The sequence below is a fragment of the Bos mutus genome, chromosome 10 (genome assembly GCF_027580195.1).
Source record: "Bos mutus isolate GX-2022 chromosome 10, NWIPB_WYAK_1.1, whole genome shotgun sequence".
In the NCBI taxonomy this organism is placed as follows: Eukaryota; Metazoa; Chordata; class Mammalia; order Artiodactyla; family Bovidae; genus Bos; species Bos mutus.
Genome location: NC_091626.1, coordinates 36,911,940 through 36,927,668, shown reverse-complemented (window position 1 = coordinate 36,927,668; position 15,729 = coordinate 36,911,940). Strand labels below are relative to the sequence as shown.

Genomic DNA, 15,729 nt, shown 5'->3' with positions numbered 1-15,729 from the left:
TTCCTAAATTAAACATATCATCCTCAATTGTTTCTCCTAATCATCTGAAAAACTGGTTAATTTCAAAATGAAGATGTGGTTCTGTAAAGCTGAAAATCACAGAAACTTTAGTAAACTAAGAGAATATAATTTTCATCTAATATTAGAAAAAATTTTCTAATGAAAGTAACATCACATCTAGAAATGCTTCAGTGAAAAGAAGGTATTATCCTTACATTTTATCCTCCAGGATCTTACAAGATTTCTTCATGTCTTCAATCTTGTGTTCCCACTCTCTTATTGATTCCTGTAGTCGTGCTAATTCTAAATTGTGATCACTAAGAACCTGTTGAAAATTCAATAAATCATCAAATGACTCATGACAGCAGTTCAATTCATTAAATATTCATGTATCATCCATTCATCTTTTATATTGGGGGTGCCTTTAGTTAAAATAAAAATCAATCATTATATTACTTGTTTCTTTATAAAACAAACTGAGACAGAAATAATCCTGAAATCATCAGAAAAGAAAACAAAATTTGGGAGGGATAGAAATGAATTACAGCAATAGGAATGTAAAAACTATTAAAAAAAAAAAAAAAACTTTAAAGACATGAATTCATCTTGACTACCATTTTAAAAATTAAATATACATTTTAAGAATTATTTTCAAAATGTTATTCCAGGATACTGGAATGAGTATTATTTTAAAAGTCAAAACAAATTGGGTCTTTTGCCTTATTTGATAGCTATGTTCATGCTGAAGATTTTTTCTTAATACTTAATCAGCATTTTGGAAATGGAAAAATTGGGTATGATGAAAAATGTTAGCATAATGAAAAGAAAGAACTATGAGTGAAGAAAATTCATAGTGAAACAGATATTTTTATAACACAGTTTTAGTAAAAGAAAAGGGAAGGCAAATTTATTGGAGCTTAGATCTGCATTTCCACTTGTGAGGGAAAGTGGAGCTGAGAGGAAAGCTAATCAGATTCCTTTGCTCACTGCATGGAGTTACCCTGGGCAGATCATTTAACTTCCCCCAATCCTGCACACCAATGTGGGGTCAGAGAACACGTGTCAGGGGTGTAGAGGCACTCTCAGTCATGTCAGACGAGACAGGTGAGTGAAAGCTCCCCAAACTCCTTTTTTTCTCTAAAGCACTCACATGACTGAACTTGTGGACTATAGTTCCAGAGTTAACAGGAGTTTGAAATCCTAGAACTGCCATCAAAAACCAGTAGATTGTCCAAGGGACTCTGACTGATCATCATTAGTGACTATATGCTCAAGGCCCATCCAGCCTGATCTTCGTTGCCTCTAGCCCTTTAACCTCTCCACCCTGGACTGTAGGGCACCTTGAGAAGCAATCATACACTGTTCTTTTCTGCCAGAATCACATTAGCTTGACCTGGTTGCAGAGTTTTCTAAACCAAAGGTGAACCAACATGAAGGTGAACCTTTTAAATTCCCAGTAGTCTCAAGTTCATGGCCAAAATGTTGTTTTCTAATCTCAGGAAATAACAACATCAACCACAACAAACTTTACCAAATACAAAGCACTCAGCTAAAAGCCTTATAGGCATGACCTCATTCCTTCTCTACAAAAGTCCTCTAAGTAGGCAGTCCTACGACCTCCATATTATAGACGAGGAAACTCTGGGTTAGTAAAGCCAAGATTCAGATGCAGGTTTCTCTGATACGTATCTGAAGCTCATGCTCAGTCATGTCTGACTCTTTCAAGACCCCATGAACTGTAGCCTTCCAGGATCCTCTGTCCATGGAATTTTCCAGGCATGAATACTGGAGGGCGTTGCCATTTTCTACTCCAGGGGATCTAACTGACCCAGGGATCAAACCTGTGTATCCTGAATTAGCAGGCTGGTTCTTTACCACTGGGTTCTTTACCACTTTACCACCTGGGAAGCCCCTGTGATACTGCCATTGTGCTTTAAACACTATTCTCCACCAGTAAGGAGAAGGCAATGGCACCCCACTCCAGTACTCTTGCCTGGAAAATCCCTTGGACGGAGGAGCCTGGTGGGCTGCAGTCCATGGGGTCGCTAAGAGTCGTTCGGACATGACTGAGCAACTTCACTTTCACTTTCCACCAGTAAGGTGGGTGGGGTGTTGGATTTCGGGGAGGTAGAGAGACACTGGATTTTCCTCATAGCTCAGTCGGTAAAGAATCTGCCTGCAGAGGAGGAGACCCAGGTTTGATCCCTGGGTCTGGAAGATCCCCGGAGAAGGAAATGGCAACCCACTCCAGGATTCTTGCCTGGAGGATCCCATGGACAGAGGAGTCTGGTGGGCTATAGTCCATGAGGTTGCAAGAGTCGGACATGACTAAAGAGAGAGAGACACTTGAGGTGAGTATCCCTGACACCTCAAGCCTTGTCTTATTCGGTTGTAGAGATCTTTGGAGTACAGGTTAAGGAACATATACTTCATTTTTCCAAGCTAAGTGATGTGTGTGACATAATTTATGAGGCCATAATATATGAGCTTAGGCATGCAGATAAAATCTGTTTTATCCAACCCATCTTCTCCTTTGAACCTAGCTAGATTCATGCTTCCTTATTGCATTGATATTTGAAAAAAACAGATAATGATTTTGTATGCAGAGAAAATTTTTTGTTTTACTAATGTTTTGTAACTGGATGTCATAATAGATGTATTGTAACTATAATGGTCAAGGAAAAAAGTATGGGTACTCAGTTGTGTCCGACTCTTCATGACCCCATGGACTGAAGCCCACCAGGCTCCTCTGTCCAAGGTATTCTCCAGGCAAGAATATTGGGAATGGGTTGCCATTTCCTCCTTCAGGGGATCTTCCCAACCCAGGGATCAAACCCATGTCTCCTGCATTGGCAGGCAGATTCTTTACCACTGAGTCACCAGGAAAGCCCATAATGGTCAGAACTACCCTATAAATGGAATTAACTGAACATTCTAATAAGAAATGTTATATATATATTAGTATTACTATTGCCCCATGTAGTTTTACATGTAATTCTCAATACAGATGGAGGACTTCCCTGGTGGCACAGCAGTAAGGATCCACCTGCCGATGCAGGAGATGTGGGTTCAATCCCTGGATGGGAAAGATCCCCTAGAGCAGTAAATGGCAACCCACTCCAGTATTCTTGCCTAGAAAATCCCATGGACAGAGGAACCAGGTGGGCCACAGTCCATGGGGTCACAAAGAATCAGACATGACTTAGTGACTAAACAACAACAATTCAAAACAGAGAGAAGAAATCACTAAAGACTCATTAATTCAACTAATTATGATTGATTACAGGTGTTTCTATTTTAATTAACATAGAAGTAGTATCAGCATTGACCTCTTCAACTATAGTCACCTCCATAAGATCAGTTTTCTCATCTTTAAAATGAGGATAACTCTCATTTTAAAGTACTGACTACCAGTACTGGCTTTTTCAATCAGTGTTATCAATTTTTAAAAGTAAAAGTGCATATTAATGTTCTTGTACTCAGTATAAATGGACAGCCCAAATTCTGTTTGATTATCACATATTCAGAAATAAGGAACCTGTCCATGGTTATTCACTTTGTTATACAGAATAAAGCAATCTCACAGAAACATTACATAAGATTCTGTATGCATTTGGTCAGTTCTATATGTGTTTTTTAAAACCAGTTTTATAGTATTTTGGCCCATTAAAGGGACTTCATGCGTAGCTCAGTCAGTAAAGCATCTGCCTGCACTGAAGGAGACCTGGGTTCAATTTCTGGGTTGGGCAGTCCATTAAATGCAATTTATACCTAAGGAATTTCAAACTTACTTCTTTTCATCATATTCCTGAAGAAAACATAACTGCACTATGACACTTTAAATAATATGTCAGAAAACATTAACATGCTCAAAACATTCTCCCCAGAATGGCATGAAGATGAATTAAAATCAACTCCTTTTTTTAAAAAACTCCTGCTATTTTTAAGGCAGTGTATATTGAGAAGCCTGTGGTCAGACATGAAAAACCAGTTTTTATTTTTTCTTACCACTGTGCTCGTAGTAACAGCTTCTCTCATTTTTGTCATTGTAAGCCTTAATTTATCCAATTCTTTCTTCTTTGCGTAAGTTTCCTTTCTCTTAAGTTCACAGAGTTTTTTATATTCTTCAATCTGTATTAACAAACATAATAAACCAATCAGAAAGCTTAAGATGACAACAAAGGTTAGGAAATCCTTTAAAAAATTTTTGCCAACCTAATTCATATTTACATATACCATATTTGGGCTTCCCTGGTAGCTCAGATGGTAAAGCGTCTGCCTACAGTGCAGGAGACCAGGGTTCGATTCCTGGCTCTGGAAGATCCCCTGGAGAAGGAAATGGCAATCCACTCCAGCACAGCACTCTTGCCTGGAAAATCCCATGGATGGAGGAGCCTGATAGGCTACAGTCCATGGGGTCGCAAAGAGTCGGATACAACTGAGCGACTTCACTTTCATACCATATTTAACCTAAGTATTTTATCAAATTAAAACAACCACGTTTGGGCTTATTTTGAAGCATCAAAGGAAAAATAACAAATCACAAAGACCGAACTGTAATTATAAAATGTTGAACTAGTAAATTTAAAGTCACAAAAAAACAATGATCATTAAAAGCAAATTATAAAAGTAGCTTTTGTTCTAAAATTAACTAGTAAAACATTAAAAAATTTACTGGTAAAATACAACAATATATAAAATAAAAAAACAGATTTACAGCACATTAGGAGAGCAAAGGAAGGAATCAAGAATTGTTCAGAAATTTAAATTCACATCATTTAATGAGGAATAAAACAGACCAAAACCAAAATTATTGAAGGTACGGCAGCTCACAGCCCTGAACAACTTAACATTGTGTCACCCATACCAGCTCCGAGAACTAAAAGATCCTTGCTTTGATTTATCTCTGTTTCAAAAGCACCTGGTATTTGGCAGAAATGCTTTGTGGCTATGCCTTAAGAGATATTCAGTGGTCAAATGCCCTGAACTGGCTGTGTGACTTGACCACAGGAATGCCCTTCCTGTGCACATAAGACCTTGAGGTGTCGGAAAGTTAACTTTGCTTCTTTACCATGTTAAGATCTCTGCCCAAACAGGGTATTTGTACTCTGTAGGAAGCCCACTCCAGTGTTCTAGCTTGGAGAATCCCAGGGACAGGGGATCCTGGTGGGCTGCCGTCTATGGGGTCGCACAGAGTCGGACACGACTGAAGCAACTTAGCAGCAGCAGCAGCAGCAGCAGCAGCAGCAGGCACAACTCAGGAGAAGGCAATGGAACCCCACTCCAGTACTCTTGCCTGGAAAATCCCATGGACGGAGGAGCCTGGTGGGCCGCAGTCCATGGGGTCACTAAGAGTCGGACAGGACTGAGAGACTTCACTTTCTCTTTTCACTTTCATGCACTGGAGAAGGAAATGGCAACCCACTCCAGTGTTCTTGCCTGGAGAATCCCAGGGACGGCGGCGCCTGGTGGGCTGCCGTCTATGGGGTCACACAGAGTCGGACACGACTGAAGCGACTTAGAAGCAGCAGCAGCAGCAGGAGGCGCAACTCATGCCCTGTGCAAGGAAGCATGAAAGACGGCGCATGCTCCAGCCGCCCTGGTTCTATAAATCTCCGCCCCTTTTCTAGAGCCCTGATGACTGCTAACTCCTACTCCTCAGAATTCGTTTACTCTCCTTCCTTCAGGAAGATGGTGTATTTAGAGCACAAGCTCTCTCTTCTCTGTTCCTTAATGAATTGAGTTTCTGATTTGCTATACTGAACCCTGTTTCGTTTGACTGGCATTTGCGACACTGGGCAAAGGACCCATAGAGAGGGGTCACCAACCTGTTGGGGACTGATAAATTTTCACATATTTGAGATATAAGGAAGTCACTCTGGCTTATATACATCAGCTAACCTGAATTTTATGCTAACTAAAATAGCCTTTTTGTGGTCTATCATACCTGCATTCTACATCAGCTGTAACTATTTAAGAAAAGGAAATATTAATAAGTAAAGAAAATTTGTGTTAAAAATAAAGATTAAATGTCCCTCTTCCTGGGATGCTAAGTATGCTGTTACTCCTTTGATGATAAGACTCCCTCCCCAGGTGCTGGTATGTTCTTTATTTTTCTTTTTCAGAACGTTGAAGAAATGTAACTCTGACTTGTTCAGTTGTCTTTGTTCTGACAAGATATAAAACTGTGCTGAAAACCCTGCTTCTCCAGAACAGCTCCTTGGAGTAATCTGGGAAGTTGGTTTCTGAACTAGTTCTTAGTTAGGCTCAAATAAAACTCTTTTCTGTTCTTATTATAGATTTTGTTTATTGCCTATTTTCATTAACAGGATAAATAACAATTTTACTAAGATCAAACATATTGTGATTACCTGTCAGATCCTACTTAAATAAGTCACCTTCTTATCAAAATCAAACACATCATGGATTTGTTGGCAAGATGAATTATCAAGAGCAAGGCAAGTGAGTAGTAAGGCCTGAGAAAGCATATTTAACTTAGTATTAAAGAATTAATGAAAATGTACAGTGGTGTGGTTTTCCATCAGTCATCAGCCAATTCACTCAAACTGGCTACTCTGAATGAATGTGATCATTATCAATTATCTCTGCACCAGAGCACAGGTGCATTAAATGAAACTTGGTGATAATAAATTTTGTTGAAAATTGATATTCTGTCCTCATTCTTTTGCTTAAATCTTCTCCTAAAGTCTTGCAATTATAGAAATAATATTAGTAAAAACAATTCTGTTTTGTGTTAGAGGAGATCTTATGGGTTTGAAGACTCTGACAGCTGTAAACAGGTTTTCCTTTCTTATTGGAAATAAAGGGAATTAACAAGCTGTTACCATGGCATATGACGTGTATTTAGTGAGCATCAGTGGTTGACTCCTTAACATCCACCCTAGCTGGTCTAGCCCACTAGTACATGCATTCCCTTAGGATCCATTAGTATTCTGGGGTGGGCACTATCTTAACCTGGCAAGAAGACTTATGTCCCTGGTTGGGAAAGGTTTTCTTCTTCTCTGTGAATATGAAGCATATAGTCCAGTTGTCACTGGCAGGCATCTTGTGATGATAAGGGAAAGCAGCCTTAAAATGAAAGATGGAAGAGGGATGAGCCACTGAATTAGCTAGTTCTGGAGTCTGCCCTACCTTGGGAATTCCTACTGTGTAAGATGATAAATGCCCTTACTATTTAAGCAAGTTTGAGTCAGGGCTTTTGCTATTTGCATCTGAGTACTCTAATGCGTTTCCTTTTCTCCCAGGGCACTAGACCAAGGGTAGGCAAACCACTACCTGTTGGCCAAATCCAGCCACTACCTGTTTTTGTAAAGCCACACTTATTCGTTTAATTAGTGCTTTTGACTGAGAAACACTATCCACAAAAGGAAGGAGAACCTATGATGTTCTCAAATTCTCAATCTGAAGTCCCTCTGGGCTTCCTTTTAAAAATTTTATGTAATATACATATTTTATATAATATATTATATTTATATTAAAGAATAGGAAGGGATGGAAGAGGGTGGAAACTTCTCTCAAGGGCTTAAAATGAAGTTAGAAACTCAATCATTCAATACAGTAATATTATAGAGTGTCTACTACACGCAAGGTATGCCAGGCACCCATCATGGTGCTAGAATTCAGCAACAAAAAGACAGACAAAATCCCTGCCTGGTGGAGTCTTCCTTCTGGTGGGCAAATGTCAGTAGTACTCAGGCCACCACTGACCATTGTTTCAGCCCCAGCAGAAGTAAAAAAAAAAAAAAAAAAGAGAGACAAGGCTCTCCCCACTCCCCACCTACACTGCCCTGCACATCATCCCTCAAGCTGTGCCCATGCAGACACATCCCGCTTTTTACCCCTGTAACTTCAGTGAGCCTCTCCAGTGTGGGGGTTCTGGACTGCTCAGAGTCAAGCAGAGGGCTGGAAACAGTGGGTGAAAAGAAGTCCTCTCAGCATTGTTGCGGGTAGAGAAAGAAAAGAGGAAACACCGCTTTTGGTTCTTATTATTCTGATACTATTTCACTGTAATAACAATAAATCCAAGCAAGGTCTAGCCCAATGACAGGAGCCACGGATTTCAGTTGACTCAGCACTGCAGTGCAGGCTGACAATGGCTTCATCCCCTGAAAAGGTCCATGGAGCTCGACCTTTTACAAATTTTGGTTAGTGGTTGCAGACTGCCCAAGGGACCCCTTGTCAATGACTTCACAAAAGCACTTGTTCTGAGGATGACTAAGACTGAGCTATTTACACTTAAAAAAAAAAGAAAAAAAATCCATGGTTTTAGTGTAAAACTGTTTCTGAAGACATAGGTGCTTTAAAGGATAAAAACTCTCAGACCCAACTGGAACCTATGCATAGTCTTATCATGAAAAAAGGTGGTGCTAGTGGTAAGAACTTGCCTGCTAATGCAGGAGATGTAAGAGTTGTGGGTTCAATCCCTGAGTTAGGAAGATCCCCTGGAGGAGGGCATGGCAACCCACTCCAGTACTCATAACTGGAGTATCCCATGGACAGAGGAGCCTGGCAGGCTATGGTCCATAGGGTCACAAAGAGTCAGACACAACTGAAGCAACTTTGCATACATCATGGAAACAATCACAGAACCAAATTGAGACAAGAACAAAGAGGGCAGGGGACAAAGCCATGGAGAAAAACAGGATACTACAAAAACTGGTTAAACTGGATAGGCCCAGGATGGCAGAAAATTTGACTTTCAGTTGACCTCAAGCCTCTTTATAGGCTCATTGTAATATATTAGCATATGCTAAATGACACACCCACAAGTGCCATGACAATTTGAAAGCTGACCATAAAAAGCCAGAAAGCGGGCAGTGACCAAATTTCTGAAAATCCCCACCCCTCACCCAAAACAGCCATGCAGCACTAGAGTGACTTTGAGGAGATATCCCACATCCAAGGGCAAAGGAGAAGCCCCAGCAAGATGGTAGGAGGGGCGAAATCATGTTTAGAATCAAACCGCATACCTGCCAGTGAGGCTCAGAGGGCTCAAACCAATCTTGTGTGCACCAGGATCCAGAGACCGCACGGAGACTGAGACAGAACTATGTTTGAGTGTCTCCTATGGAGGTATGGGTCAGCAGTGGAATGCTGCAGAAGCAGGGGCTCTGGGTGCAGCAGACTTGAGTATGGCATAAGCCCTCTTGAAGGAGGTTGCCCATTAACCCCACCATAGAGCTTCCAGAACTTACACAAGACTGAGGAAATAGACTCTTGGGGGGCACAAACAGAACCTTGTGTGCACCACTACCCAGGAGAAAGGAGCAGAAACCCCACAAGAGACTGACTGAGACTTGCCCGGGAGTGTCCAGGAGTCTCCCATGGAGGCATGGGTCAGTGGTTGCCTGCTGCAGGGTTGGGGGCACTGAGTGTACCAGTGCATGCATGGGACCTTTTGAAGGCCCTTATCTTCATTAATGGCACAATAGTTTGGACCCAGGTAAATAACAGGGAGGGAACACAGCTCCACCCATCAACAGAAAATTGGATTAAAGATTTACTGAGCATGGCCCCGCCCATGAGAACAAGACTGTTTCTGTTTTCTGTTTCCCCCTCAGTCAGTCTCTCCCATCAAGAAGCTTCCATAAGCCTCTTATCCTTCTCTATCAGAAGGCAGACAGACTGAAAACCAAAATCACAGAAAACTAACCAATCTGATCACATGGATCACAGCCTTGTCTAACTCAGTGAAACTAGGAGCCATGCTGTGTAGGGCCACCCAAGACAGACGGGTCATGGTGAAGAGTTCTGACAAAACATGGTTCACTGGAGAAGGGAATGGCAAACCACTTCAGTATTCTTGCCTTGAGAACCCTATGAAAAGTAGGAAAAGGCAAAAAGATAGGACACTGAAGGATGAACTCCCCAGGTTGGTAGGTGCCCAATATGCTACTGGAAATCAGTGGAGAAATAAGTCCAGAAAGAATGAAGAGATGGAGCCAAAGCAAAAACAACACCCAGTTATGGATGTGACTGGTGATAGAAGTAAAGTCCGATGCTGTAAAGAGCAATGTTGCATAGGAACCTGGAATGTTAGGTCCACGAATCAAAGCAAATTGGAAGTGGTCAAGCAGGAGATGGCAAGAGTGAACATTGACATTTTAGGAATCAGCAAACTAAAATGGACTGGAATGGGTGAATTTAACTCAGATGACCATTATATCTACTATTGTAGACAAGAATCCCTTAGAAGAAATGGAGTAGCCAAAATATTCAACAAAAGAGTCTGAAACACAGTACTTAGATGCAGTCTTAAAAACAACAGAATGATTTCTGTTCATTTCCAAGGCAAACCAATCAATATCACAGTAATTCAAGTCTATGCCCTGACCAGTAATGCTGAAGAAGCTGAAGTTGAACGGTTCTATGAAGACCTACATGACCTTCTAGAACTAACCCGTCCAAAATATGTCCTTTTCATTATAGGGAAATAGAATGCAAAAGTAGGAAGTCAAGAAATACCTGGAGTAACAAGGCAAACTTGGCCTTGGAGTACAGAATGAAGCAGGTCAAAGGCTAAAAGAGTTTTGCCAAGAGAATGCAGTGGTCATAGCAAACACCCTCTTCCAACAACACAAAAGAAAACTCTACACATGGACATTACCAGATGGTCAATACTGAAATCAGGTTGCAGCCAAAGATGGAGACACTCTATACAGTCAGCAAAAAAAAAAAAAAAAAAAAAAAAAAACAAGACAGGGAGCTGACTGTGGCTCAGATCATGAACTCCTTATTGCCAAGTTCAGATTTAAATTGAAGAAAGTAGGGAAAACCACTAGGCCATTCAGGTATGACCTAAATCAAATCAATTATGATTATACAGTGGAAATAACAAATAGATTCAAGGGATTAGATCTGATAGACAGAGTACCAGAAGAACAATGGATGGAGGTTCATGACATTGTACAGGAGGCAGTGATCAAGACCATCCCCAAGAAAAAGAAATGCAAAAGGCAAAATGGTTGTCTGAGGAAGCCTTACAAATAGCTGAGAAAACAAGAGAAGTGAAAGGCAAAGGAGAAAAGGAAGGAAATACCCATTTGAATTCACAGTTCCAAAGAATAGAAAGGAGAGATAAGAAAGCCTTCCTCAGGGATCAATGCAAAGAATAGAGGAAAACAATAGAATGGGAAAGACTAGAGATCTCTTCAAGAAAATTAGAGATACCAAGGGAACATTTCATGCAAAGATGGGCACAATAGAGGATAGAAATGGTATGGACCCAACAGAAGCAGAAGATATTAAGAAGAGGTGGAAAGAATACACAGAAGAACTGTACAAAAAAGATTTTCATGACCCAGATAATCACGATGGTGTGATCACTCACCTAGAGCCAGACATCCTGGAATGTGAAGTCAAGTGGGTCTTAGGAAGCATCACTATGAACAAAACTAGTGGAGGTGATGGAATTTCAGTTGAGTTATTCCAAATTCTAAAAGAGGATGCTGTGAAAGTGCTGCACTCAATATGCCAGCAAATTTGGAAAACTCAGCAGTGGCCACAGAACTGGAAAAGGTCAGTTTTCATTTCAATCCCAAAGAAAGGCAACACCAAAGAATTCTCAAAGTACTGTACAATTGCACTCATCTCACACGCTAGTAAAGTAATGCTGAAAATTCTCCAAGGCAGGCTTCAACAGTATGTAAACTCTGAATTTCCAGATGTTCAAGCTGGATTTAGAAAAGGCAGAGGAAACAGAGATCAAATTGCCAACACCCACTAGATCATCAAAAAAGCAAGAGAGTTCCAGAAAAACATCTACTTCTGCTTTATTGACTATGCCAAAGCCTTTGACTGTGTGGATCACAATAAACTGTGGAAAATTCTTCAAGAGATGGGAATACCAGACCACCTGATTGCATCTTGAGAAATCTGTATGCAGGTCAGGAAGCAAGAGTCAGAACTAGACAAGGAACAAGGCACTGGTTCCAAATAGGAAAGGGAGTATGTCAAGAATGTATATTGTCACCCTGCTTATTATTTTATATGCAGAGTACATCATGAGAAATCCTGGGCTGGATGAAGCACAATCTGGAATCAAGATTGCCTGGAGAAATATCAATAACCTCAGATATGCAGATGCCACCCCCTCATGGCAGAAAGTGAAGAAGAACTAAAGAGCCTCTTGATGAAAGTGAAAGAGGAGAGTGAAAAAGTTGGCTTAAAGCTCAACATTCAGAAAATGAAGATCATGGCATCCAGTTCCATCACTTCATGGCAAATAGATGGGGAAACAGTGGAAACAGTGAGAGACTTTATTTTGGGGGGCTCCAAAATCACCACAGATGGTGACTGCAGCCATGAAATTAAAAGATGCTTACACCTTGGAAGGAAAGTTATGACCCACCTAGACAGCATATTCAAAAGCAGAGACATTACTTTGCCAACAAAGGTCCATCTAATCAAAGCTATGGTTTTTCCAGTAGTCATGTATGGATTTGAGAGTTGGACTATAAAGAAAGCTGAGCTCTCAATAATTGATGCTTCTGAACTGTGGTGTTGGAGAAGACTCTTGAGAGTCCCTTGGACTGCAAGGAGATCCAACCAGTCCATCCTAAAAGAACTCTGTCCTGAATATTCACTGATGCTGAAGCTGAAACTCCAATATTTTGGCCATCTGATGTGAAGAACTGACTCATTTGAAAAGACCCTGATGCTGAGAAAGATCGAAGGTGGGAGGAAAAGCAAAGGACAGAGGATGAGATGGTTGGATGGCATCACTGACTCAATCGACATGAGTTTGAGTAAACTCCGAGAGTTGGTGATGGACAGGGAGGCCTGGCATGCTGCAGTCCATGGGGTCGCAAAGAGTCAGACACAACTGAGTGACTGAACTGAACTGAACTGATGCTGAAGCTGAAGCTCCAATTCTTTGGCCACCTGATGCAAAGAACTGACTCACTGGAAAAGACCGTGATGCTAGGAATGATTGAAGGCAAGAGAAGAATGGGAAGAGAGTATGTTTGGATGGCATCACCGACTCAATGGACATGAGTTGGAGCAAGCTCTGTGAGTTGGTGATGGACAGGGAGCCTGGTGTGCTGCAGTCCATGGGGTCACAAAGAGTTGGACACAAGTGAGCAACTGAACTGAACTGAACTGAACTCAACAGCTTCCATGACCTTCCCTGGGTTCCAAAAGGCAGTTCAAACAGTTGCTATATCAAGGAAGGGAGGAGATGCAGGAACAAGGGAGGAGCAGTAGGAAACAATAGTGCAGCCTTGAGGCAAGGATGTGATTCCTCAAGAGATAAACAAAACAGTATCTTTGAGCTCTTACACAGAACTGGAGTCCTCATCAAGTAAGTTCAGTTCAGTTCAGTCGCTCAGTCGTGTCCGACTCTTTGTGACCCCATGAATCACAGCACGCCAGGCCTCCCTGTCCATCACCAACTCCCAGAGTTCACTCAGACTCACGTCCATCGAGTCAGTGATGCCATCCAGCCATCTCATCTTCTGTCATCCCCTTCTCCTCCTGTCCCCAATCCTTCCCAGCATCACAGTCTTTTCCAATGAGTCAACACTTGGCATGAGGTAGCCAAAGTACTGGAGTTTCAGCTTTAGCATCAGTCCTTCCAAAGGAATCTCAGGGCTGATCTCCTTCAGAATGGACTGGTTGGATCTCCTTGCAGTCCAGGGACTCTCAAGAGTCTTCTCCAACACCACAGTTCAAAAGGATCAATTCTTCGGCGTTCAGCCTTCTTCACAGTCTAACTCTCACATCCATACATGACCACTGGAAAAACCATAGCCTTGACTAGATGGACCTTTGTTGGCAAAATAATGTCTCTGCTTTTGAATATGCTATCTAGGTTGGTCATAACTTTCCTTCCAAGGAGTAAGCATCTTTTAATTTCATGGCTGCAGTCACCATCTGTAGTGATTTTGGAGCCCAGAAAAATAAAGTCTGACACTGTTTCTACTGTTTCCCCATCTATTTCCCATGAAGTGATGGGACCAGATGCCATGATCTTCGTTTTCTGAATGTTGAGCTTTAAGCCAACTTTTTCACTCTCCTTTTTCACCTTCATCAAGAGGTTTTTAGTTCCTCTTCACTTTCTGCCATAAGGGTGGTGGCATCTGTATATCTGAGGTTATTGATATTTCTCCCAGCAATCTTGATTCCAGCTTGTGTTTCTTCCAGTCCAGGATTTCTCATGATGTACTCTGCATATAAGTTAAATAAGCAGGGTGACAATATACAGCCTTGATGTACTCCTTTTCCTATTTGGAACCAGTCTGTTGTTCCATGTCCAGTTCTAACTGTTGCTTCCTGACCTGCATACAAATTTCTCAAGAGGCAGATCAGGTGGTCTGGTATTCCCATCTCTTTGAGAATTTTCCACAGTTTATTGTGATCCACACAGTCAAAGGCTTTGGCATAGTCAATAAAGCAGAAATAGATGTTTTTCTGGAACTCTCTTGCTTTTTCCATGATCCAGCAGATGTTGGCAATTTGGTCTCTGGTTCCTCTTCCTTTTCTAAAACCAGCTTGAACATCTGGAAGTTCATGGTTCACGTATTGCTGAAGCCTGGCTTGGAGAATTTTGAGCATTACTTTCCTAGCGTGTGAGATGAGTGCAATTGTGCAGTAGTTTGAGCATTCTTTGGCATTGCTTTTCTTTGGGATTGGAATGAAACTGACCTTTTCCAGTCCTGTGGCCACTGCTGAGTTTTCCAAATTTGCTGGCATATTGAGTGCAGCATTTTCACAGCATCATCTTTCAGGATTTGAAATAGCTCAACTGGAATTCCATCACCTCCACTAGCTTTGTTCATAGTGATGCTTTCTAAGGCCCACTTGACTTCACATTCCAGGATGTCTGGCTCTAGGTCAGTGATCACACCATCGTGATTATCTGGGTCATGAAGATCTTTTTTGTACAGTTCTTCTGTGTATTCTTGCCACCTCTTCTTAATATCTTCTGCTTCTGTTAGGTCCAAACCATTTCTGTCCTTTATCGAGCCCATCTTTGCATGAAATGTTCTCTTGGTATCTCTAATTTTCTTGAAGAGATCTCTAGTCTTTCCCATTCTGCTGTTTTCCTCTATTTCTTTGCATTGATCGCTGAGGAAGGCTTTCTTATCTCTTCTTGCTATTCTTTGGAACTCTGCATTCAGATGCTTTTATCTTTCCTTTTCTCCTTTGCTTTTTGCTTCTCTTCTTTTTTCAGCTATTTGTAAGGCCTCCCCGGACAGCCATTTTGCTTTTTTTGCATTTCTTTTCCATGGATATAATTAACTACTTGTTGAAGCATTTTTCATTTCAGAGAGAAGGTCACAGTTCAATAACCTTGAGAATCACAGAAGCCATCACAAGACCACCTGATGCCAGGCCAGATAACCTCTGGATTGAAGGAATGTAGACCCCCATGTGCACCCTGATCCTTGTCTGCAATCCTTCCCTTGACCAAAAGACTCCCTCCTCACTGGCTTAGGACACATGATTTTGAGGGCATCAGCCCACTGTGGTTACCTTTTGTTGGCAAAGCAATAAAGCTATTCTTTTCTTCTTCACCCAAAACTCTGTTTCCAAGATTCAATTCGGTGACAGCGCATAGAGGCCAAGTTTCCGCATCATTTCCAGCAGAGCTGAACTCACTGATCCTATCCACAGAAACAGGGCCTCAGAACTGTCAAAGACAACCAAATGGCACGGAAGCAAATTTCTACTTCCTATAGGGCTGCATATAAGCAAGGGGCCACC

The 15,729-nt window shown here is 41.4% G+C and overlaps 1 protein-coding gene across 1 annotated transcript in view; it reads right to left on the bottom strand.

Annotated features, from left to right (window-relative positions):
• The window catches only part of CCDC175 (coiled-coil domain containing 175), a 65,249-nt gene that overhangs the window by 36,253 nt on the left and 13,267 nt on the right, over positions 1-15,729 (bottom strand). Inside the window, exons 6-7 of the mRNA XM_005901938.3 lie at positions 4,009-4,131; positions 216-325 (exon numbers count right to left, since the gene is read on the bottom strand). Of these exons, the coding sequence (XP_005902000.2) occupies positions 216-325; positions 4,009-4,131 (233 nt within the window). The remainder of the gene's footprint in view (positions 1-215; positions 326-4,008; positions 4,132-15,729) is intronic.